This window comes from Oncorhynchus masou, chromosome 14 (genome assembly GCF_036934945.1).
Source record: "Oncorhynchus masou masou isolate Uvic2021 chromosome 14, UVic_Omas_1.1, whole genome shotgun sequence".
Taxonomy (NCBI): Eukaryota; Metazoa; Chordata; class Actinopteri; order Salmoniformes; family Salmonidae; genus Oncorhynchus; species Oncorhynchus masou.
In genome coordinates, this window is record NC_088225.1 from 6450107 (window position 1) to 6473604 (window position 23498).

General features: G+C 42.0%; 3 protein-coding genes across 3 annotated transcripts; 1 reads left to right on the forward strand and 2 right to left on the reverse strand.

Moving 5' to 3' along the window:
• Positions 1-1679: 1679 nt before the first annotated feature.
• LOC135554048 (frizzled-2-like) lies at positions 1680-6301 on the reverse strand. The gene has a single exon (XM_064986062.1). The coding sequence runs from the start codon at positions 6050-6052 to the stop codon at positions 4403-4405; it is 1650 nt and encodes a 549-aa protein (XP_064842134.1). The 5' UTR covers positions 6053-6301; the 3' UTR covers positions 1680-4402.
• A 3391-nt stretch (positions 6302-9692) lies between these two features.
• On the forward strand, positions 9693-17525 carry LOC135554867 (meiosis-specific coiled-coil domain-containing protein MEIOC-like). The gene is made up of 7 exons (XM_064987298.1): positions 9693-9866; positions 10118-10275; positions 12274-12378; positions 12561-14388; positions 14512-14646; positions 16261-16441; positions 17281-17525. The coding sequence occupies exons 1-7, from the start codon at positions 9693-9695 to the stop codon at positions 17523-17525; spliced, it is 2826 nt and encodes a 941-aa protein (XP_064843370.1).
• Positions 17526-18688: 1163 nt separating this feature from the next.
• Positions 18689-22858, reverse strand: LOC135554049 (coiled-coil domain-containing protein 43-like). The gene is made up of 5 exons (XM_064986063.1): positions 22653-22858; positions 20741-20831; positions 20457-20601; positions 20218-20264; positions 18689-19778 (listed from the first exon to the last, which is right to left on the reverse strand). Exons 1-5 carry the CDS (start codon positions 22824-22826, stop codon positions 19591-19593), a joined length of 645 nt encoding a protein of 214 aa, XP_064842135.1. The 5' UTR covers positions 22827-22858; the 3' UTR covers positions 18689-19590.
• Between the last annotated feature and the right edge of the window lie 640 nt (positions 22859-23498).

The following is a 23498-nucleotide window of genomic DNA, read 5'->3' on the forward strand; positions in this document are numbered from 1 at the left end:
AGCCAAACAAGCCAGCCATTAAGTTGAGTTAAGCGCAGGAAGCGGTGCCTTCAGGCCAGGCAGCCCTGTTTACAAGGAGCTAGTCGGGTTTCAGCGGCCCTTTTGAAGTGAGGCAGCTCACAGGAGACTGTCACTGGGCCAAGGCCTCTGCGCTGCTCCACTGACTCACTGCATTCCCCCCATTCATCTGAGTGAAGGGGGGCAGGGAGGAGAACGAAAGGGGGAGCTAGGGCTGAGGCACAAAGAGGTGTGGAGGAGCAGAACATAAGTGGGACAGGTAGATTTATCTATTTTTCCCCCAACAGGGCATGGTCTCTTTTGCTGTCCTAAATCACATACTGTACCTGTCAGTTGTTACAACCCTGGTACTTAGACTGTACCATACCATACACTGCCCCTTCTTTCTCTTACAAGGCAGACTTCAGCGAGTACAAACTGTTCAAGCCCTGCATATCGTCAAGTCTAACTCTGTAGATTTCCTGTTGTAGATTAGGTGAGAAATTGGTCATCCAATTCTATCCCTTTCTTACATGCAGGAGCTATTCAGAGAGTATTCACACCGCGTGACCTTTTACACATTTTGTTGTTACAATTCAAATGGATTTAGTTGTCTTTTTTTGTCGTCAACTAATCTTAACAAAATACTCTATAATGTCAAAGTGGAATAAAAAATATATTTAATTAATGAATTAATGGAAAATAAAACACTATGTATTGATTTAGATAAGTATTCAACCCCCTGAGTCAATACATGTTAGAATCACCTTTGGCAGCGATTACAGCTATAAGTCTTTCTGGGTAAGTCTCTAAGGGCTTTGCACACCTGGATTGTACAATATTTACCCATTATTCTTTAAGAAATTCTTCAACCTCTGTCAAGTATGTTGTTGATCATTGCTAGACAGCCATTTTCACGTTTATTGCCATAGATTGTCAAGATGATTTAAGTTGTAACAAGGCCACTCCGGAACATTCAATGTCGTCTTGGTAAGCAACTCCAGTGTATATTTGGCCTTGTTTTAGGTAATTGTCCTGCTGAAAGGTGAAGTTACCCTCTAGGATTTTGCCTGTGCTTAGCTCTATTACATTAATTTTTATCATAAAAAAAACTCCACAGTCCTTTTCGATGACAAGCATACCCATAACATGATGCAGCCACCACCATGCTTGAAAATATGAAGAGTGGTACTCAGTGATATGTTCGATTTTCCCCAAACATAAAGCTTTGTTTTCAGAACAAAAAGTTAATTTCTTTGCCACGCCATCCAAAGTGTAATTAATTAGTAACTAATAACTTCACCATGCACAAAGGGATATTCATTGTATGCTTATTTTTTTGCCATCTACCAATAGCTGCCCTTCTTTGTGAACCATTGGAGAACCTCCCTGGTCTTTGTGGTTGAATCCGTGCTTGAAATTCACTGCTCGACTGAGGGACCTTACAGATTATTGTTTGTGTGGGGTACAGAAATGGGGTAGTCATTTAAAAATCATGTTAAACACTATTATTGCACACAGTGAGTCCATGCAACTTATTATGTGACTTGTTAAGCATATTTTTTACTCCAGAACTTATTTAGTCTTGCCATAACAAAAGGGTTGAATACTTATTGACTGAAGACGTTACAGCTTTACATTTTTAATACATTTGTAAACATTTCTAAAAACACATTTTCACTTTGACATTATGGGGTATTGTGTGTAACCTAAAATTGTGTGACCCAAATTTAAATTAGATTTTTAAAATTCAGGCTGTAACACCATACAATGTGGAAAAAGTTGAGGGGTGTGAATACTTCCTGAAGGCTGTATGCTTACAGTGTGTTTTGGAAGTATTCCTCATAGCCTCCGTGCTGGAGGTGTTGGGGATCCGGGAGTATCCCCTTTCTCCAGCCTGCACTACATTTATTTCATTACATCACCACAGATGAGGTTCAGTTTCAGCCAATCATCACTCGGGAGATTCCAGATCAATATTGTGTTTACTTTAAAAAGGTTCTTGAACGACAAAGTACTCTGTGAAGCCAAGCACCATTATTTCCCTTCGTTTCACTCGCATGCAGAGACGAATGCCATGGTCACAAAGAAATATACACACACAAAGTAGCATACTCAAGTTCTTATTGGCATAGTAGCTAATATTCCATCTAAGGGTATGTCATTCCAGGTATCCGGCGTTACCTCACCCCCTGTACCTTGGAGAGCCGCGTCAGGGTAATGCATCCTCGTGGCAGTCGCCACACAGTCTGAGAGCTAACAGATGTTGAGGTATGACTCAACTGTCAACACATTGGCGAGGGCAGCACGATGGAGACTTCTCTTGAGTAGAGGCCTATTTTAGCCACACATCATGAGAGAGCAAGAGAGAGATAGCTGAGAGAGAGATGCGGATAGACGGGCAAGTCTACCGACAGACAAGGCTCACATACATACAGCCACGCGTTGTGCACACGAGGGTACGTTAAAGTAGGGCTTCTTACAGCACCTCATCATCGTAGCTGAACGACTTTGGAGTGAAGGAGGCCATTGTATTGGGTCCGGCCCGTAAAACTGCGTGGCCTCAGGACATACATTAGAGCCCAAATGTGATCCCCTCTTCAACAGAGGCACAGTGATGTTTATAATGCCCAGCATTTGGATTGTTTCCAAAGGGGACATTGTTAGTTTGAACCTGGCACGTACACCGAGCTACAGCTAAGCCCACTCCAACCAAAGCCAGGCCATAAGACATACAGGTTTCAACCCTATCACATTTGTGTTGAACCATAACTTTATAACATGATGTAGAAATTCCTTTTTTATGGTCCTTTAAATTGGGGAACTGGGAATTTATGATGAACCTGGTGAAGTTGGGCAGAGACCACCATTTTGTAACTTCACTTACATCTTTGTGCATTAACATGTTACCACTCAGTTATAAGAAATAACGGTAGCTCTCGAAATGACACCGCATAGTTTGTGCTGTAGTACAGAACAATATGGTAACAGGGACCCCCTTTTCTAACCCTCATCGACAAACCCTCACTTTCAGACAGTGACCATATTTGTATTGTTAAAATTTCCATACTATAACTATTATATTGGCACATCCTGAGACGTAATGTCGTGGTAACGAAATCCCTTTTCAATTCAAAAGAAAAACGAAATAGACAAGATCAAGAAAATAATCCTGCTAGTCAAGACAACACAGGACACACACACACACACACACACACAGCAATGCAAAAAAAAAAATCAAATCATGTGTCTTTTATTTTGTCGTCACCTTCCCATCCCCTTCCCTCCCAGCAATTCATGTGAGATACATTTGTGGTCGACAGATTCACACCACTTTTCACGCCACAACATTAAAATACCACATTCTTCTTTGATTCTGTTTTGTCAAAATACTTTTTTGTTTTCCTAGATAATTATTTGAACAGTTTGAACAACACAGTCTCCAGGAGTGGATCTTTTTGGTGTGACTTTTTGGTAATGGAGTATAGTACTGACAACCCCCCCCCCCCCCTGGAGACATGACCAGTGTCCTTGCAGCCTTGTCTTCACCCCTACCACCCAGCTTCTATTGCTGCTCAGCTCAGCTCCAAGGGATTTAATTGGTGGGGGGAGACGAGAGGAAGGAGAAGGGCTAAGCTAGGGAAAATGTGCACAGCCAAAGACTGCCTTTCCTACAACCCAGCTTCCTGATCTGATAGATCAGAAGGAAAATGATTACAGATCTGGGTTTGACAGGAGAAACTTCAAATGTGTATGTGTCATACTGCCAGTGAAAACAGCACTAAGAGACAGTGTGTCTATGGCTCCTTTCAGAAGGGGTGCTCGAGTTAACCAGGCACTACGGCTGTTGGAAGACAACACAAAACATGTCCTTTCTTTAAATACAAATATATCATTTTATATTTTACAATTCCTATTTACAGTTGCATTTAATTACATCTCACACGTTCTTAAAATGGCCGCCTGTCCTTTCAGGCCTCCTTCCTTCCCCCGCTCACTGTATTCCCAGCTGGATTCTCACTCACACTGGAGAGTTTTTATGGCTGGTAACTTTAAAAAAGGAGTAGGAACAGAGTGGGGGAGGAGAGAGAGCACTTCAGCACATGGCATCCACTGAACACCTTTGTTGTTTGTTCATTCTGAGGTTTTGGCCATTCTTCAGGTGAGCAACAGTTTGTTCTTTGGTCAAGACCCCCCCCCCTTAAAGCTTGATTTTGTCATGCAATATTTGACTTCTTACAAATTGTGTCAACGTTCCATAAAAATACTGACAGTATCTGATGATCAATGTATAAAAGTACCACTGAGTCTCTGACAGTGAGTAAACAAATGGGAGGGAGAAAAACACACTATAAAACATCCAAATGAATGTCCAAAAACAAGTCCCATGTTTTGGCCTCCCTCCCTAGACAGTGGTCTCTCCATGCCTACCGTTTGAAAGTCTGGTATAGAACTTGCGCCAGGAGTGGAGTGTCTTGCCAGACCAGATCCAGAACCCGGAGGTGATGCCCACTATGAGCGTCATCAGGTACTTGATCATGTAGACGGTGAAGTCGGGGGTCATGCGGGGGGTGTACTGCATGGGGCAGGGGATGGCTAAGCCTTTACAGTTACGGCTGACCCAGCTTCTCTCCCAGTGGTGGCGGAAGGCCTGCTCGTAGAAGAAGCAGGCGATGACGATGGTGGCGGGGACGGTGTAGAGCACGCTGAACACCCCGATGCGCACCATCAGGCGCTCCAGCTTCTCCGTCTTGGTGCCGTCGTGCTTCATGATGGTGCGGATGCGGAACAGGGACACGAAGCCAGCCAGGAGGAAGGAGGTACCGATGAAGAGGTAGATGAAGAGGGGGGCCAGGACAAAGCCCCGTATGGGGTTCAGGCTGTTGAGGCCCACAAAGCACACCCCACTGAGCACGTCCCCCTCGATCTGCCCCATGGCCAGGATGCTGATGGTCTTCACGGCGGGCACAGCCCAGGCTGCCAGGTGGAAGTACTGGGAGTTGGCCTCAATAGCCTCGTGCCCCCACTTCATCCCAGCTGCCAGGAACCAGGTGAGGGAGAGGATGACCCACCAGATGGAGCTGGCCATGCTGAAGAAATACAGCATCATGAAGAGGATGGTGCAGCCCTCCTTCTTGGTCCCCTGGACTATGGTCTTATATCCGTCTGGGGTGAAGCTGTCATTGCACACCACCTTGTCCCCCAGGAAGTAGCCAGCGATATAGGCTATGGAGACCATGGTGTAGCACCCAGAAAGGAAGATGATGGGCCTCTCCGGGTACTTGAAGCGCTGCATGTCCACTAGGTAGGTGGTGACGGTGAATAGGGTGGAGGCACAGCACAGAGACGACCAGATGAGGATCCATATGCGTGCAAAATAAATCTCTTTGTCATTGAAGAACATGTAGCCTCCACTGCTCCTGGAGTGTTCACATGGTGCTCCACAATCCAGCTCCCCCAGAAACGAATAATTCAGATAAGTGGGGACTTTGAGCACAGATGGACAGCGGAAAGGCCTGTCTGATGTGGAGTAGACATGGACGCCAGGGGTTCCAGGGACTGGCATGTGTACGGGCGGGGCAGTGGCAGTAGATTCATTCTGACCCACGCAAATGTGCCCGTCTCCAAGCACGGGGAAATTCTCGCACCGGAGGCGTTCTGGCCACTGGAACCCGAATTTATTCATGAGCGCCTCGCAGCCGTGCTTTGCCCTCTCGCAAATTGAGCGACAGGGTGGAATGGCCTTTTCCAAAACTGTACAAACAGGCGCATACATTGAACATAGGAAGAATTTAAGTTCCGGCGAGCACTGTACCTTTACCAAGGGGTAAAACTGGTGCACCTCCAGCCCTGCGTCCTCTTGATTGTAATGTCCCACCAGATTGGGCATGATAGTTTGATTGTAGGCGATGTCCGTGCATAGTGGGATTGAAATAGGCTGGCAAAATCCGTGGTCTGGGAAAGCAATGCCATTATCCCCTTGCGCTGATACCATCATTGACGGCATGATCAGTGCGAAAAAAGTCACACAACTCGTTTGAAAATCCATTTTCATTGTGAGCTGATCAATAAAAAAATCTCCTCAATTTAACCTGATAAAGTCATGCCATTTACAGATACTTTTTATATTCTGTAAACATCGGTATTTTGGTTATAAATAACGGAATAATTGATACAACTTCTGCAGTAGTCCCGGTGAGCGAATAACTGTTGCTGTTTGTTCGCCTACAAGAGGCTGCTTGACTTTTCCTTTGTGCAACTTGCATGGCCCAATCAGACAGTTTCAAGTCCCCCACTGCAACTTTCTGTGGTTGGTTTGAAAGTAAAGTAGGGAGGAGGAGGGATGGGGATAAGGGGGCTCTAGAAACAGATTCCCACCCCTTCCCAGTGTTTTGCTGGCCAATGGAATTGCAGAGCAGTATCAACTTGGGAGAGTTTGAGTAACTTCAGTACAGTATGCATCCACTGAATGAACCATACTGTAGTGTAGCCTCGCTCACAACGCCAAGATGTGCAGATATCTATGTATCTATCTATCTATCTATATATCAGTTAGGTTTCAAATGTTATTTGTCACGAAAAATAAGAGATAAGAAAGGAAGAAAAATGAAAACAGTGTCAGCAACACATTTACAGTGAGCAGAGATACTCGAGGAGCTGAGGTAGTAGATATGTACACGTAGGCAGGCATCGATGAGGCAAAAGTGATTGGTAGCTGGATAAATAGTAATAATGTTAAGAACAATAAACAATATAGCAGTGTAAACTGAGCTGAAAAGTGACTGGTAGCAAGAATATTTAAATACTATGGTAATATACTAATGGTAATATCAGCACGTAATCAGGATAAATAGTGACCAGTAGCAGGATGCAATCAATAATCAATCAACAATGAACCACAGCATTATGGTAGTAATACATCAAATTAATAATAATTTAGTGTGTGTGTGTGTGTGTGTGTGTGTGTGTGTGTGTGTGTGTGTGTGTGTGTGTGTGTGTGTGTGTGTGTGTGTGTGTGTGTGTGAGTAAAAGTGACAGTGAAGGTGTGTGTGTCAGAGTGGGTAGAGACCTGTGGATAGGCCTATAGAGTCAGTGTGGATAGTCTGTGGGAGAGGGAGAGAAGTAATAGTTAGCCATGTAACAGTCTTATGGCCAGGGGATAGAAGCTGCTTAGGCCCTTAACAAAAAAAGAGAGTGGTTTTGAAATTGCAGTAAAAGTGCAGTAACTGCAGTCGACTGTGGTATTCTGGGCGCAGTGATTGCACTGTAACTGCAGTTACACTGCAAAATGCCTGCAGTAAAGATAATTGCGTTATATTGGACACAGTATTTGCAGCATCCTGCAGTTATTCTGCATTCTAACTACAGTTATACAACCGTGTATAACTGCAATCTTTTTTCGTAAGGGGGAGTCCGTTGGTTTGAGCTTTGATGCACCGATACGGCCTGCTGGACGGAAGCATAGAGAAGAGTCCATGTCTCGGTTGGCTGGGTCTTTCTCAGACACCCCCTGGCATGTATGTCCTGGATGGCTGGGAGCTCACCCCCAGTGATGTGCTGGGCCATCCTCACCATTCTATGAAGGGCAGTGGCGGTTGGTGACGTTTAAGAGGAGGGAGGGCGTTTTTTTTATTTTTATGGACATGGCCTTATTTCTATTACAGCATATTGGATAACCGCCATTCATATTCCATTCACCCAGTTCAATGTAACATCAATAGATTCAGGTTGCTACATGATACTCTAATTTCCCTGTACCCATCATGAGGTTGCTACAACCTGTGTTCTCTGGAGTGATGAAGCACGGTTAACCATCTGGCAGTTCGACAGATGAATCTGGATTTGGCGGATGCCAGGAGAACACTATCTATCTATCTATCTATCTATCTATCTATCTATCTATCTATCTATCTATCTATCTATCTATCTATCCATCTATCCATCTATCCATCTATCCATCTATCCATCTATCTATCTATCTATCTATCTATCTATCTATCTATCTATCTATCTATCTATCTATCTATCTATCTATCTATCTATCTATCTATCTGGCCAACACAAAAAAAAACTATAGACATAGTGACATCTTGTGGGTATTGTAGGTCAATGCATTTGCAACACTTGTAACCAAAGATGTCCAGTCAATTCAATTCAAGAGGCTTTATTGGCATGGGAAACGTGTTAACATTGCCAAAGCAAGTGAGGTAGATAATATACAAAAGTGAAATAAACAATAAATATGAACAGTAAACATTCCACTCACAGAAGTTCCAAAAGAATAAAGACATGAGAAATGTCATATTATGTTGTAACGATGTAGAAATGGTTAAAGTACAAAAGGGAACATAAATAAGCATAAATATGGGTTGTATTTACAATGGTGTTTGTTCCTGGCAACAGGTCACAAATCTTGCTGCTGTGATGGGACTCTGGCATTTCATCCAGTCTCCAACGACTTGTACAAGGGAAGTTTATTCATATTTGATTGAATAAATTGAGGCGCTGGACATGACTAAGCACTATTTTTGCTATGACTTAGTTATTAGTGTTTAATGTAACACAGGATTGTATACTTTACTATGATGTAGCCGACCACACGTTTTACTTATTTTTTAAAAAGTTCCACGAAAATAATTCAAGAAGACCAATACATGTTTAACAAAAATCATTCACTATGCATGAAAAAGCCTCATGATATTGTACCTCATTGACAGTAAAATAGGATTCCCCCATATTCTAATCTTATGAAAAGTATTGGTTGCTATGCCCTTTATGTGTACAATCCCTATTGGAACCCATTGGGTGAAAAAGCTTCTTTATGGACCAATCATCACCTTTGAGACAGTCAGTGATAAAAGAAGAGCATGTTATTCGCGGGGGGTTGTTGTGAAGACTCTTGAGTGAGGTGTCCACTGAAGGTCTTGAGTGAGGTGTCCGCTGAAGGTCTTGAGTGAGATGTCCGCTGAAGGTCTTGAGTGAGATGTCCGCTGAAGTTCTTGAGTGAGATGTCTGCTGAAGGTCTTGAGTGAGATGTCCGCTGAAGGTCTTGAGTGAGATGTCCGCTGAAGGTCTTGAGTGAGATGTCCGCTGAAGGTCTTGCTCGTGACGCTACTTTACAAAAGCGAGAAGAGCAACTGGCAAGCTCGAGATCAATACTTCTGTAGCTAGCCGCAGTGTACTAGTGATTTCCCCTGTCATTGTTTAAAGTCCGCCTGATTTAATTCATTTTTTTTGTTGAAAAGTTATATTTTTAAATCGTGAACATTTCACCTGGGGAAATTTCCTACAGAAACGTTGTTTACAAGTGAATTTATGGAGGTAAGCTAGCTAGCCCAGTTGACTAGCTACATTTAGTTAAATTCGACATAAACTGTGTGACTGAGGGAGACAAGGGACACAAACGCTAACTTAGGACAAATGTGAAACTGTCTTTTATTACTGTGCCATTCAGAATAGGTTGTCGATTGAACTCATAAAAGTTGTTTGTTTTGGGTGTTTCGGGTTTAGCTAGCTAGACACCAGCTGAGCATCCTTCTTTCTATCTTTGTAACTAACTTAGCTAGTTAACATTCGCTACTGTTGCTAGTTAACGTACATTTAATTACAATTTGACTTGGGCCGAGTTAGCCATGTGCAAAACAATATGTTATTACCCTGCTACCTGTATATCTAATAATCAAGATAGCTAGTCAATGAAACTGTATTGTTCTGCTGAATGTTTGTATGAATATCTTTGTAATGTTTCATTTAATAATGCAGTGAAGAATAGAATAAGTGCAGGTTCAAGAGGAGTGAGAATGGCGTTTGATCGATTCCAGAGTGCATCATCAGGTTCAGACTCATTCCTTTCCTCAAATAAACATCAGGTGAGACATTCAAAAGAAGTGTTTTACTTTTCTAGATAGCAGTTCATTACAATGTACACTATAGATGATACATAATTCAAGTGGTTGTGTTTATTAATGGTTTATAATAAGTAGCTAGTGTTTTGTAAGTCTTAGGTATGAATTGTCTATTGTAGGCAAAACAGAATCAGAATGCTAGCTCTCATCTCTCACCAGTGACTGGCTGATGTTTTCACTAGGGTTCATGAATGTCCTGTTTTATTGTCTCGCAGTCCTGTGGAACTGCAGACACCGAAAAGCTATTGCAGCCTTACATTCCATTACCCGATTTCTCACTGTCAGAAGAACCTCCCATGTCCTACACACCCTGGTCTGCACAGGATGATCCATACCAACTCATTAATTGCACCCAGAACAATGTTAAAAGCAGGTAACTAAACTAACTATTTCTAATGCAACTCTCAGAATTGTATACTGACCTGGTCCATACTGTGTTTTGTCATACCAGTATTTATCATTGACAGTTTGAAGAATGTATTGGGAAAAGGAAGACCAAGTCTTAATTTATACTGAACAAAAATATAAACGCAGCATGTAAAGTGTTGGTTCCATGTTTCATCAGCTGAAATAAAAGACCCCAGAAATTGTCCATATGCACAAAAAGCTTATGTCTCTCACATTTCAGCCTCAAATGTGTTTATATCCCTTTTAGTGAGCATTTCTCCTTTGCCAGGAGAAACACAATGCCACAGGTGTCTCATGTTTTGAGGGAGCGTGCAATTAGTGTGCTGACTGCAGGAATGTCAACCCGAGCTGTTGCCAGAGAATGTCATGTTAATTTCTGTACCATACTCTGTCGTTTTAGAGAATTTGGCAGTAACTCCAACTGGCCTCACAACCGCAGACCACGTGTATGGCGTTGTGTGGGCGAGTGGTTTGCTGATGTCAATGTTGTGAACAGAGTGCCCCATGGTGGCGGTGGGGTTATAGCAGTGGTTGAAAAAGTACCCAATTGTCATACTTTAGTAAAAGTAAGGATAGCTTAATAGAAAATGACTCAAGTAAAAGTGAAAGTCACCAAGTAAAATACTACTTGAGTAAAAGTCTAAAAGTATTTGGTTGTAAGTATACTTAAGTATCAAAAGTAAATGTATTTAAGTATCAAAAGTAGAAGTATGAATCTTTTCTAATTACTTATATTAAGCAAACCAGTAGGCACAATTTTTCATGTTTTTTAAATTTATTTACAGATAGCCAGGAACGCACTCCAACACTCTGACATCATTTACAAACAAAGTATTTGTGTTTAGTGAGTCCGCCAGATCAGAGGTAGTAGAGATGACCAGGGATGTCCTCTTGATAAGTGTGTGAATTTGACCATGTTATGTCCTGCTAAGCATTCAAAATGTAACAAGTACTTTTGGGTGTCAGGGAAAATGTATGGAGTTAAAAGTACAACATTTTCTTTAGAAATGTATTGAAGTAAAAGTAGTCAAAAATATTAACATTAAAGTACAGATACCCCAAAAAATGACTTAAGTAGTACTTTAAAGTATTTTTACTTCAGGACTTTACAACACTGGGTTATGGTATGGGCAGGCATAAGCTACAGACAACAAACACAATTGTATTTTATCAATGGCATTTTGAATGCAAAGAGATACCGTGACTAAATTATTTTTTTGTGCCATTCATTCGACGCCATCACCTCAGGTTTCAGCGTGGTAATGCACGGGCCCATATTGCAAGGATCTGTATACAATTCCAGGAAGTTGAAAATGTCCCAGTTCTTCCTGCATACTCACCAGACATGTCACCCATTGAGCATGTTTGGGATTCTCTGGATCGATGTGTATGCCAGTGTCTTCCAGTTCCTGCCAATATGCAGAAACTTCGCACAGCCATTGAAGAGTAATGGGACAACATTCCACAGGTCACAATCAACAGCCTGATCAACTCTATGTGAAGGAGATGTGTCGCGCTGCATGAGGCAAATGGTGGTCACACCAGACACAGACTGGTTTTCTGATCCACGACCCTACTTTTTTTTTATGGTACAGTATCTGTGACCAACAGATGCATATCTGTATTCCCAGTCATGTGAAATCCATAGATTAGGGTCTAAGGAATTTATTTAAATGGACTGATTTCCTTATATGAACTGTAGCTCAGTAAAATCTTTGAAATTGTTGCATGTTGCATTTTTGTTTATTCTAATTAATTGTACTGAAATCGTAGAGGTGATTTGAAGACACAAGGTGTTCATGAACACACTGTCCATTTGAAATTCAGTTGAACTTCTAATAACCACTGGACTTTGTCATATACTGTATGTCCCACTCCATTTGAAATGTAAATGGTCTTCTTTTTCACATATTTTGATTTGATTTGATTTGATTTTGAAATGCTTATGTTTTAAATCTCCAAGGAATCTCCCAGATGGAAATGACTGTGGAAGTGAAGCTGATCTCTATGGGCTGGTGTCAAATATCTTGGAGGAGGCTGATCAAATGGACAGTTACTATACTGAAGAGTAAGTTATTCATTAGGAGGGTATTTTTTGTCTTCAGTGATATGAGCTCATTTCATTGTGTTGGGAGGCAAATTAATCGGAATTGGAAATGGAAACCGCAACGTTTGCCAGTAATGACTTTGAGACTTTCAATTGTGTTTAAAAAACTGTATTTAACCTTTAACTTCTCAACTCTCCTTTAGGACATTATCCCAACTGAAATCTGTCTGGTCTCCCAAGTCAATGAGCGACGATTGCCAGCAGTACTTCCAGTCTGAGTCCAAAGTGCAGTCCAACTTTCTGCCGAACCATGTTTACCCTGAGTCTTTCAGTAACGCACAAGGGCAGCCAATGAACAGAGGTTCCGAAGAGTTCTACCAGCGTTTCAACGGCTTTGATACCAGTGACCAGCAGTGGCTCCGCTCTTCCTGCAATGGAGATATGGACACTAGATACTCTCTACAGACCCAAGACCTGCTGAAGCCGCCGGGACTACCACTGCCCAACGTGGGGAACGCCTACTGTTCAAACACTAGGCCGTGTAATCACGAGTACAACACAGCTGAGAAGGTTGGAGGGTTCTGTGGGTCTAGGAACGCTCTTTCTGACCGCATGAATGCCTTTGCACCGTCCTTCTGCCCCCAGAGCAAGATAAACAGCCAGTGCTTTGACCACTACTATGGAGAGTTCCCAGGCCAGATCAGCGCCAAGCCCAGAAGGACCAAGCAGTACACCATGCAAGAGGTCAACAAGCTGGCCAGCAACATCCAGGCTCTGATGGTGGGTGAGCAGGACAACGCATGTGTTAGGGAGCCCCAGAACCGGCAGAGTGTGCAGATGCAGTATGACAACATCATGGCCGAACAGAGGAAACTCTCCAACACCAGGATCCCTGGGCAAAGCACTCAAGCCATGCAGTTTAAGACGGAACTGGGAGGGGAGTATGGAGCCATGCAGAGGGAGACTGATGGAGGAATGAAGAGCAAACAGCCGCTACAGAGAGACTTTGATTCCAAAGACTTATCTGGATTTGGTCCACAACACGTTGAGTATTTCCAACAACCAAAATCATTCTCAGCGTCTTTTAATCCTACAATTTCTCACCAAAACAAGATGGCTGTCCAGAAAGGAAGCAACGCCCTCTCTACGGGCCTGAGTCTGAACCAGTACTCTAACCATTATAGCCAGCAGAACCAGTTGCAGAACAAACTCAAGCAGCAGCATCAGCAGCCAAGGGGAAACTGTTTATCCTCTGGGCCGTCCAAGATGCTGTCCCACTCTGTGTCTGAGTTTGTACCTCAGCACTCCCACCAGATGCAGAGGGGACCACCACCGTGCATCCAGGACTACAGTCAGGGGGGCGGGCCCAGCCTCCACAGCAGCAGGGAAGGACAGAACCAGGTCGGGATGGGCATGGGCGGACTGAGGAGGGGAGCCAGCGACAGTGACTTTGAGATGCAGCTGGACAAGAGCAGGATGCACATGGCTGGACTGGTGGCTGATGGCTGTTCCTCCACTCAGCGTTTGGATGGGAAGACAAGGCCCCAGACCAGCACTCACATGACAGGAGACGGGGACAAAAAGCAGGGGCTCCTGCAGAACCCTTACCTCGAACTACTCGGCAGCATGTATGGCTCTCAGAGATTCGGTGGAGGAAACGGCACCATCAACGTAGGAAAGAACCCAGCCTTTCTGCCTTGCATGTATCAGGCTGTGAATGACCCCAGACAGAACTCCTGCCACATGTCTCTGAACTCTGCCAGCTTCAACTCCAGATCCTCCTTCCCCTACGGCGGTTCCACCCCCCCCATGGACCTGTGTGACCTGCTGCCAGACGGGGAGTTTGCAGCTTTCAACCCTTACCTCAATGACATGATGGGCTCCAGCGGAGAGGACCCTTACCCAGGGATGATGGGAGGCCTCTGCTCCCCGAGGATAATAAGGAACCGGGGAGGACCCATGAGCCAGCTCCACTTCCACCTGGAGGAGTGCTATGAGCAGTGGAAAGTCCTGGAGAAGGAGAGGAAGAAGGTGAGCAATAAAAATGAGTGGTTCATTTAGTGGGAATGTTTTTGCTTCTTGTGATCATCTTGAAATCCTTATTATTTATCTGATTATGCTGCAATACAATACTTGGTAAGAATGTCTCTTTAGACAGAGGATGTCCTTACCATGAGTTATCCTGGAAAGCGGATTTCTGTGGTGACCAGCAGTGCCCTCCCCAAAATCCCACCTAACCCTTCCAGAGTGGACCGTCTCATCGTGGACCAGATCCGAGAACAAGCCAAGGTGAGAAATATGAATTCTGATAAGTCTAAGCTGGGGGGGGGGGGATTCTAAGCTGACATATGGAATTGTTTTAAGAGGGATCATTTAGCTATTTGATTTAGAATTTTAGGACCCCTTTATGTATGAAAATATATGGTTTGAAAGATTTGATAAAGTATTGAATTTGGCCTTTACTACTATAGAAACGCATTGAATAACACATTCATACAGGTCATTCGGAAAGTATTCAGATCCATTGACTTTTTCCACATTTTGTTACATCACAGCCTTATTAAAATTGATTGGGGAAAAATGTCCCTTATCAATCTATACACAATACCCCATAATGACAAAGCGGAAACAGGTTTTTGGAAATTTGCAAATGTATTAAAACATTTAAAAAGTTGAATACCTTATTTACATAAGTATTCAAACCCTTGTGTCGAGGCACAGATCTGGGGAAGGGTATCAAAATAGAGAGATCCTTGATGAAAACTTGCTCCAGAGTGCCCAGGACCTCAGACTGGGGCGAAGGTTCACATTCCAACAGGACAACGACCCTAAGCACACAGCCAAGACAACACAGGAGTGGCTTCGGGAGAAGTCTCTGAATGTCCTTGAGTGGCCCAGCCAGAGCCCAGACTTGAACCCGATCAAACATCTCCGGAGAGACCTGAAAATAGCTGTTCAGCAACACTCCCCATCCAACCTGACAGAGCTTGAGTGGATCTGCAGAGAATAACTCCCCAAATACAGGTGTGCCAAGCTTGTAGCGTCATATCCAAGAAGACACAAGGCTGTAATCGCTGCCAAAGGTGCTTCAACAAGGACTGAGTAAAGGGTTTGAATACTTATGTAACTGTTATATTTTAACTTTTTTAAATTTATTTTTTATAAATTTGCAAACATTTCTAAAATTCCATTTCATGCTTTGTCACTATGGAGTATTGTGTAGATTGATTAGGGGGAAATTTAATCCATTTTAGAATAAGGTGTAACAAAATGTGGAAAAAGTTAAGGGGTTGGAATACTTCCCGATTGCACTGTAATTGGCAAAAAAGACAGTCAAAAATAAATCATAAGAAACAAGGTTTTGAAGTGTTTGTCCTATATCTAGGAGATATAAGAAAGCTCAGAAAATATTCATATATTTTTTTCACATATTCAACCCCTTTTTTGGGTAGGCACAAAACTACCTTCATATTTCCATCAATTTTTTAAAAACAGTACCAGTTACCTACAGACGAGTCCCATGACACTTGGGGCAGCATTAGTTTCTAGCCCAAACGCAGATGTGGAAGTGCTACATCGGCAGATGTGATGGAAAGACACTCATCCAATGCAGATATCTCTAGGTTAAAATGACAGGTTTTAATGGGGATTTAAAAAAAATATATATATGTTACTTAGATTGACGCATCGACTCTAGGAGGTTAAATGTCCACTTTGGAATTTTAGGATTAGACGATGGCTAATTCCATGAAAGTTGGCATGAGTGTTGATAGAAGAGTTGATTAAGACCAATACATGAATACCAGTTGCTGTAGGCTAGATGAACACCCATCAAGTTCTGCAAGTGTTTCAAAATACATTGGAAGAAATATTGATGGAATGGATTTTCCTCTTATATCATAGGTGGTGAGCCTTCTGGGTAAAATGGAGTGTCTGCGTACCTTCCCCCTCCATGCCAATATCTGTTCAGCACTGGACAGACACCTCGAGGCTATTTACATTATCCAGGCCAGACGCAATGAGGAATTTGTCAACACTTCAAACCATCAGAGACAGGCCAGCGCACATTTCAGAGAGGACAGAGGTAACTCAACACTAAGGCATTAATGAGCCACAGCTAGTTCTGAACAACTGAATCCCCAAGCATTTGTCTGTGCTTGTCTTCCAATGTTGTTTTAGATTTGTTCTGGAAATATGGCTGCCATTTTTTATTCTGTAGAGACTTCTATATTTTATTTCCTTGAAAGAGCAAATAACAGAGCTTATCTTCTACATCTGCCTTTCCGTGTTATGGATGAGCAGCATTTGTCAGCTCTGATGATGAGGCCTAAAAACCAGTGGTTGAAAAAATAGCCAATTGCCATACATGAGTAAAAGTAAAGATACCTTAATAGAAAATGACTCAAGTAAAAGTGAAAGTCACCCAGTAAAATCCTACTTGAGTAAAAGTATAAAAGTATTTGGTTTTAAATATACTTGAGTATCAAAAGTAAAAGTATAAATCCTTTCAAATTCCTTATATTTAGCAAACCAGACAGCACTTTTTATTTTTAAATAGATAGCCAGGGGCATGCTCCAACACTCAGACATCATTTAGGAACAAAGCATGTGTTTAGTGAGTCCTCCAGATCAGAGGCAGTAGGGATGACCAGGGATGTTCTCTTGATACGTGTGAATTAGACAATTTTCCTGTCCTGCTAAGCATTCAAAATGTAACAAGTACTTTTGGGTGTCAGGGAAAATGTATGGAGTAAAAAGTATACTTTTTTTTAGGAATGTAGTGAAGTAAAAGTAGAAGTAGTTAAAAATATAAATAGTAATGTATAGATACCCCCAAAAACTACTTAAGTAGTACTTTAAAGTATTTTTACTGAATTACTTTACACAACAGCTGTCTTATTTTTTTGCCTGTATTCCTGCTAGATATCCTGCTGCTTGCTACAGCACTGAGGGATCTGTGTTTGACCACAAGGAAGTCCCGCACTGCCCTGTGGTGTGCCCTACAGATGACCCTACCCAAGTCCAACACGGACAAGCTGGATGAGCAGAGCACCTCTGAGGAGACCAGCCCAGGGAGAACACTTATAACCAGTTCTGATGCCACTGAGCCACCCTATGGTTCACGTGACACTCACGTTCATGCTATAGATGTTGCTGAGTTGCTCTAGTGACGAGCATTAGGCCAGATTCAATTTTGATCACATTCGACAGAATAGAAGGAATTCTTGCATGTAGCCTCAGTTTGAGCAAACAGAGGAAATGTATTATTTTCTGAGATTATCAGTCTTATTTAAGATTTCTCCTAAAGCAGGTTGTTCAGAACAATGTAATGTGATAACCGGGGGTGCATTTAATTTAAATTGCAGTACAATTCTATTATGCTGTTGAATTGAGAATCCCCATAATCCCTTCAGCCCCAGTAAATCCCTGTTAACAAGCTTCTATTAGGAACATGAGAGAGAGCAGAGTCTGATCAGATATTTTTTATCTGCGTGGTGGTGATAACTGTAGAATATACAGTATTACATTCAACAGTATTGTCACCGACCTGAGAGCTAGAGTCCTTGCAATCATTACAAGGAAAATTAGTTTAATTTACCTTAGTGGCCACAAATGTTAATACAATTTGTTTGACAGTTGCTCTTGGGGTAGGGGTATTCATAATATGAAATGTGTTGAGGCATAATTTATCTTCAAAAATAACAATATTTTGTGATTTAAAAAAAATAATGGGAATCTTAGAAAGCCTGAATATAATTTAAAGATACTATTTATAATTATTAAAACATGGCATTCATTTGAATGTTTTCCTGATTTTTTTACTTATTTATTCGAATGTGATTTGACATTCAGTTCTCTGAATATGCTTCTTAACAATCAATAATTGTGGATAAGTGATCATTGCCTCCTAAGTTGAGTAGATATGGCAATGGGAACCAATTTTCTGTCATATTCCATGTTAACATACCAATCAATCGTCAACTTAAAGCCTTGTGCTTCCTCAGTTTACCTGAAATGCAACATACTCTAGTCAGTGTATTGTTTTTACCTACTCTCAGTAGGTTAGGAATTTGGACTGCTCATGCATTGATGTTAATTAACTCTTATGTTATTCTTATTTTGAATTTAGTTCTCTGAATGTTAATCACGCTGCTTTACAGCTCATTTCAAAAACATACTCAAGTTTGATGAACACATACTATCAATGACATAATACACACTCGTAAGACAGGTGGCAAACGTGTTCAAACCCCTGTATTTTTAATGTTCCTGTTTGAAATTGTATGTTTCACGATAATTGTTTGTTTTATTAATTCAAAGAACAATAAAGCTCTTTAAAACGGCATTTATTTATTCAAAAAATGTTAAAAATGAACCCCATTGTCATTCTGCAAACATTGTATATGATATAATCGAGGTATACAGTATCAACCTCCACATTGTTCTGATTCTCATACAAGAGAGTGCATAGACAGTACATGAAGACCGGGGTGCCAAACTGAATGTATTTAATATGACAATGCCTTGAGTGAATCCGTCTCCAAAGAGGAAAAGCATTTGCAACACATTGGCACATACTAGCAGTGCCTCAATCTGAGTGAGTTAAGATCCCATAGGGCACTTCCCCCTTCCTTTTACTACAATATCCCCTATAGTAATTGCAGAACATTTGAATGCCATCTAAAAACTTATCTTGGAAAATTATTACTTAAGCTGGGCAAACATTTTTAGAGTGAAGGCTTGCATGCTACATCGATTGAATGACTATTCATTTTCCGGCAGTCTCTCCGTTAGTAGAGGCATATTGAAAAGGAGGCAGGGACAGCAATGATACCGAAACATCGGCCTCTTTAGTTTCAACATGGTAGGATGACAGATATAGGCAAGAGCTTGTGCAGGTTGATCATAGCAAGTAGAGATAGACTATTAAAGTTGGCTTTTCATAGAGTCACTGATTTACTTTATTAATCACAGTTGAGAAGAAAGAACACATTGTAGATAGATGGACCGCTTCCAGCCTTAGATAAAGCTTGATGATTGATGACTGAAATCTATAGAAAACTAAAATGGTAATTGGTTAAAACAATTAATGTCCAGACAAGTTGTTACAACGTCATGTTACAATCGTACGGGTGGTAATAAGGGATAGGTAAAAATAGATGTTGATTTCAGTTTTTTGTCCAGTAACAAAGCATTTCATGTGACAATGTCCCACAGTGTCATTTGTTTTTCTCATCTTTTGCGTTCCCCTTTCTGTGTGCGTTTCTTCTCCTTGTCCTTCCTGTCCTGCCTTGCTAGTTTATCCTTCTCGCGCTGCATCTTGTCCGTCTCTTTCTTCTTATGCGAATCTTCCTTAGCCTGGTCCCTCTGCTGCTTCTTCCTGCTTAGAACCTCCTCCACGTTGGTGTTCTTAAACAGGGCTGAGGAGACCAGTAAAGGAGTTTCACAGCAAAACCAGCGCCCCTATTCATAAAGCGTATCATAGTAGGAGTGCTGATCTCGGATCAGGTTTCCCCTATACATTTAATCTATATTTAACAGGCAAGACAAATCTGGGATCAGCACTCTTATTCCGAGGCGCTTTACAAATACAGACCAAAATGTACTATTACCTGGGTTAAGAAGCTGTGACGGTGCCATAAGTGGCCTTTTAAAAATATAGTACTGGTTAAATGTTACCTAATGCAGTGAACAATACATTTGCATTCCATTTTAGTCATTTAGCAGACACTTATCCAGAGTGAGACAGTTAGTGCATTCATCTTAAGATAGCTAGGTGGGACAACCACATATCGCAGTAAGTACATTTTTCCTCAATAGGAGTTATCGGAGGGGCAATAAGAGGCATAGACAGGATACATTTATCACCACTGGGGGGGAAAGCCTGCTCCTCCTCTTCAGCTTCAGTGTTGATGTCAAGGAAACTTGAAAAATAGTGCTCCTCACTGCAGTCACATAAAAATGAACATTTTGGGAGTGATTGCATAATACATTACAGAAATAAACACTTAAGACCTTTAGAGCTGTATAGGTTTAACAAGGGGCAAAGCATAACTGTAGGGGTATACAATAGTTGAAATATATTGAGCCAAGGATATTCCTCATCATCGGTGATATTGGCATATTGAGCCAGGACTGCTTCTTTAGCTTCTTTCCTCTTCCTGGACTCCTGAGATACTTCCTTCTGTTTCACCACAATCTGTGCCTGCTTCTCTATCAGATTGGCAATGGCCAGTACCTCAGCTGAAGACAGAGAGAGAGAGAGAGGGAATTCAACACATAATTCATACAACGGCTGCCCCGGCTATTAGCTCACGTCTGAAAGTACAGCTAGAACAATGTTCAGTCTTTTAAGTTTCTAGCTTTTGATTTATGTTCATACCATCCTCCTTGTTTTTGGTTGCCGACCGGGCACAGCTCTCAGCCCACTGACTAATGATCTCTTTGCAGACATCTTCGAGTTTCTCATCCTCCTGTGCATGGAAGACAGTGTATGGAGTACGGAGATGCATTTAGTTAGTGAATTTGAACATCACTACCTTGAGACAAGTATGGTTAGATGCAGCCCAATATGGCAACTTTAGTATGGACGAGTGGGTGTGTTGAAAGGCGTGGGTGTATGGAAAGGGAATCATTTAATTGGGCAGATGTTGCCACTCAAGACCATTTTACGTTGCTGATTGGGCTGCACGACGAGTCCATGAGCCGGCGACCAGTGTACAGGTGTTGTATCGACCAGCCTGCCGACCTGAAGTGCTTCCGACAGGGCAGCTGTATCACGGTTGTGTGAACGGTGGAAGCCAACATGGCCATTCCCTCCACTGATTTTATTTCAAGAATAGCAGCCTATACAAAAAATAGCATTTATTTGAAAATGTCCATTATAATTTATACATCATTTCTAGTTTTAGACATTCAAGAGTGGCCAGGAGTGTTTAACCCAAAGTAAAGATTTTTTTTTTTTACTCAAACCTCCCACCGGGCTAGAATGAATGGGCTCCCGGGCCGAATTGGAACAAATGGTCTAACCCGGTGGTTCCCAAACTATGGGGGGCGCGAGGGGTCGGCAGTCTGACGTTCAACATACTCTTGAAAGTTGCAATAGTAGATTGTACAAGGTGCAATTTTGAAATTGGGTAGTGCATAATCTGTTTTCCTCATCATGTCAGTCATTACATACATTAGAGAACTATTTAGAACTTGTCAGAAATGTCCAGATCAACTCGCCCAGTGGTTCCCAAACGTTTTATAGTCCCGTACCCCTTCAAACATTCAACTTCCAGTTGCGTACCCCCTCAAGCACCAGGGTCATCCAAGTTGATCATTTTAAAATAGAAACCCTTTTGCAATTATGTTAGCACAGCTGAAAACTGTTCTGATTAAATAAGCAATAAAAGTGGTCTTCTTTAGACTAGTTGAGTATCTGGAGCATCAGCATTTGTGGGTTCGATTACAGGCTCAAAATGGCCAGAAACAAAGAACTTTCTTCTGAAACTCGTCAGTCTATTCTTGTTCTGAGAAGTTAAGGCTATTCCATACAAGAAATTGCCAAGAAACTGAAGATCTCGTATAACGCTGTGTAATACTCCCTTCACAGAACAACGCAAACTGGCTCTAACCAGAATAGAAAGAGGAGTGGGAGGCCCCGCTGCACAACTGAAAAAGAGTACATTAGTGTCTATTTTGAGAAACAGACACCTCACAAGTCCTCAACTGGCAGCTTCATTAAAGAGTCCCTGCAAAACAGCAGTTGAGAACAAATGGGAAGGACCCGGTGTCAATGAATCATCAGTTAGAATAAATGTTCTATCTCAGATGTTGCCAACTTTTGGAGCAGCCTACTGAGCATGTAGGCTTTCTCCAACCCTGATCTAACAAACTTGATTCAACTGAACCTGACGAGCAGCTGATTAGTGAAAACAACTAAATCCTGCAAACGGGTCGGTACCTCGTCGTTCTCGAGGCTTGGCCACCCTGCTGTGTGTCATGAACCAGCTGTTTGTCTGGAGAGTTCCACCGAAGTCTCAACAACGGGCTAGCCGGCTAATAATAGAAAGGGTGTGGATAACTTCAGGTTTGATTCGCCTAACCCCCCCATCTCCAAATATGGCTAATGGTAGATTGGCACATGTCTCTAACGTTGTTACCAGTAAGTTATATGGGAACAGATCGATTGTAGTCACTCAGTTGTTAGTTAGCGTAGTTAACACCCACTTGTAACCATTGAGCACGTTAGCCAGCTATTGACTAACTTAGCGCGGAGCAAGCATGGCATGTCTGCCCGCTATATTTACCAAAAACGCAGATAGAATTCCTAGCAGTGCGTCCTCCTTCTCTTCGTCACTCTCCTCCTCTTGAAGTATTCCTAAAATATAAGCTCCATACACCTCCTGGTCCACTTCTAAGGAGTCTAGTCGATCATCCAGCCACTTCTCAAACTCCCCGGCATCTGCCATGGACGCCGCCATCTTGGCCGTTCGGGGTCTTCCACATCCACACCCTACAACTCTCCGCGTGTATCGCCTGCTAGATAAAACTTTAGCCGAAAATGGTTGCTGCCTGGTACATTGTTTTAGCGATTGCCAGTAAATAATTAATAATTTACATTATTGCATTTAGGGAGGGGTAATTAATGAACTACATAATCAATTTGAAATGTTATACATTCGTTCGTAGACGTTAGAATTCTTTAAACATCTTCATGTGAGATTATGTGACCAATTGATACATTTAAATTATATCCGTGAATCAATCGGATGTAGTTAACACACCACTATAATAAAATGTTTTTGAGATTGTATCATGGTATTCTGTGAGATTCGAGAGCCCCCCCGCCCTGACTCAGGTGACGTGGAAACATGTGATTCTCTACTTTTCACCACTGGGTGGGGGTATAGGACATAGTCTGACTTTTCATTCAAGTATATCTTTTCTCAAGTTTCACAGCCTAAAAAAAGTTTATATTTTCAAATAAAGAATCTCTTATCTCACATGCTTGACCATCTCACATGCTTGACTATCACCTGGATATGCTGAAAGATTGTTGTGCATTTAAATGTATCCCTGTCTTCCTTATAACGCACAGCGTTGAGATTGCCTGCAATGACAACAAGCTCAGTCCAATGATGCTGTGACACACC

Excerpts from the sequence above, each read along its gene's own strand:
- LOC135554867 (XM_064987298.1), top strand. The coding sequence starts at position 9,693 with ATGAAACTGTATTGTTCTGCTGAATGTTTGTATGAATATCTTTGTAAT. Across the intron at positions 10,276-12,273 it reads CAGAACAATGTTAAAAGCAG|GAATCTCCCAGATGGAAATG; the intron begins GTAACTAAACTA and ends TAAATCTCCAAG. Across the intron at positions 16,442-17,280 it reads ACATTTCAGAGAGGACAGAG|ATATCCTGCTGCTTGCTACA; the intron begins GTAACTCAACAC and ends TATTCCTGCTAG.
- LOC135554049 (XM_064986063.1), bottom strand. The coding sequence starts at position 22,826 with ATGGCGGCGTCCATGGCAGATGCCGGGGAGTTTGAGAAGTGGCTGGAT. Across the intron at positions 20,602-20,740 it reads AACCAAAAACAAGGAGGATG|CTGAGGTACTGGCCATTGCC; the intron begins GTATGAACATAA and ends CTCTGTCTTCAG. Across the intron at positions 20,265-20,456 it reads AATATCACCGATGATGAGGA|TGAAGCTGAAGAGGAGGAGC; the intron begins ATATCCTTGGCT and ends TGACATCAACAC.
- LOC135554048 (XM_064986062.1), bottom strand. The coding sequence starts at position 6,052 with ATGAAAATGGATTTTCAAACGAGTTGTGTGACTTTTTTCGCACTGATC.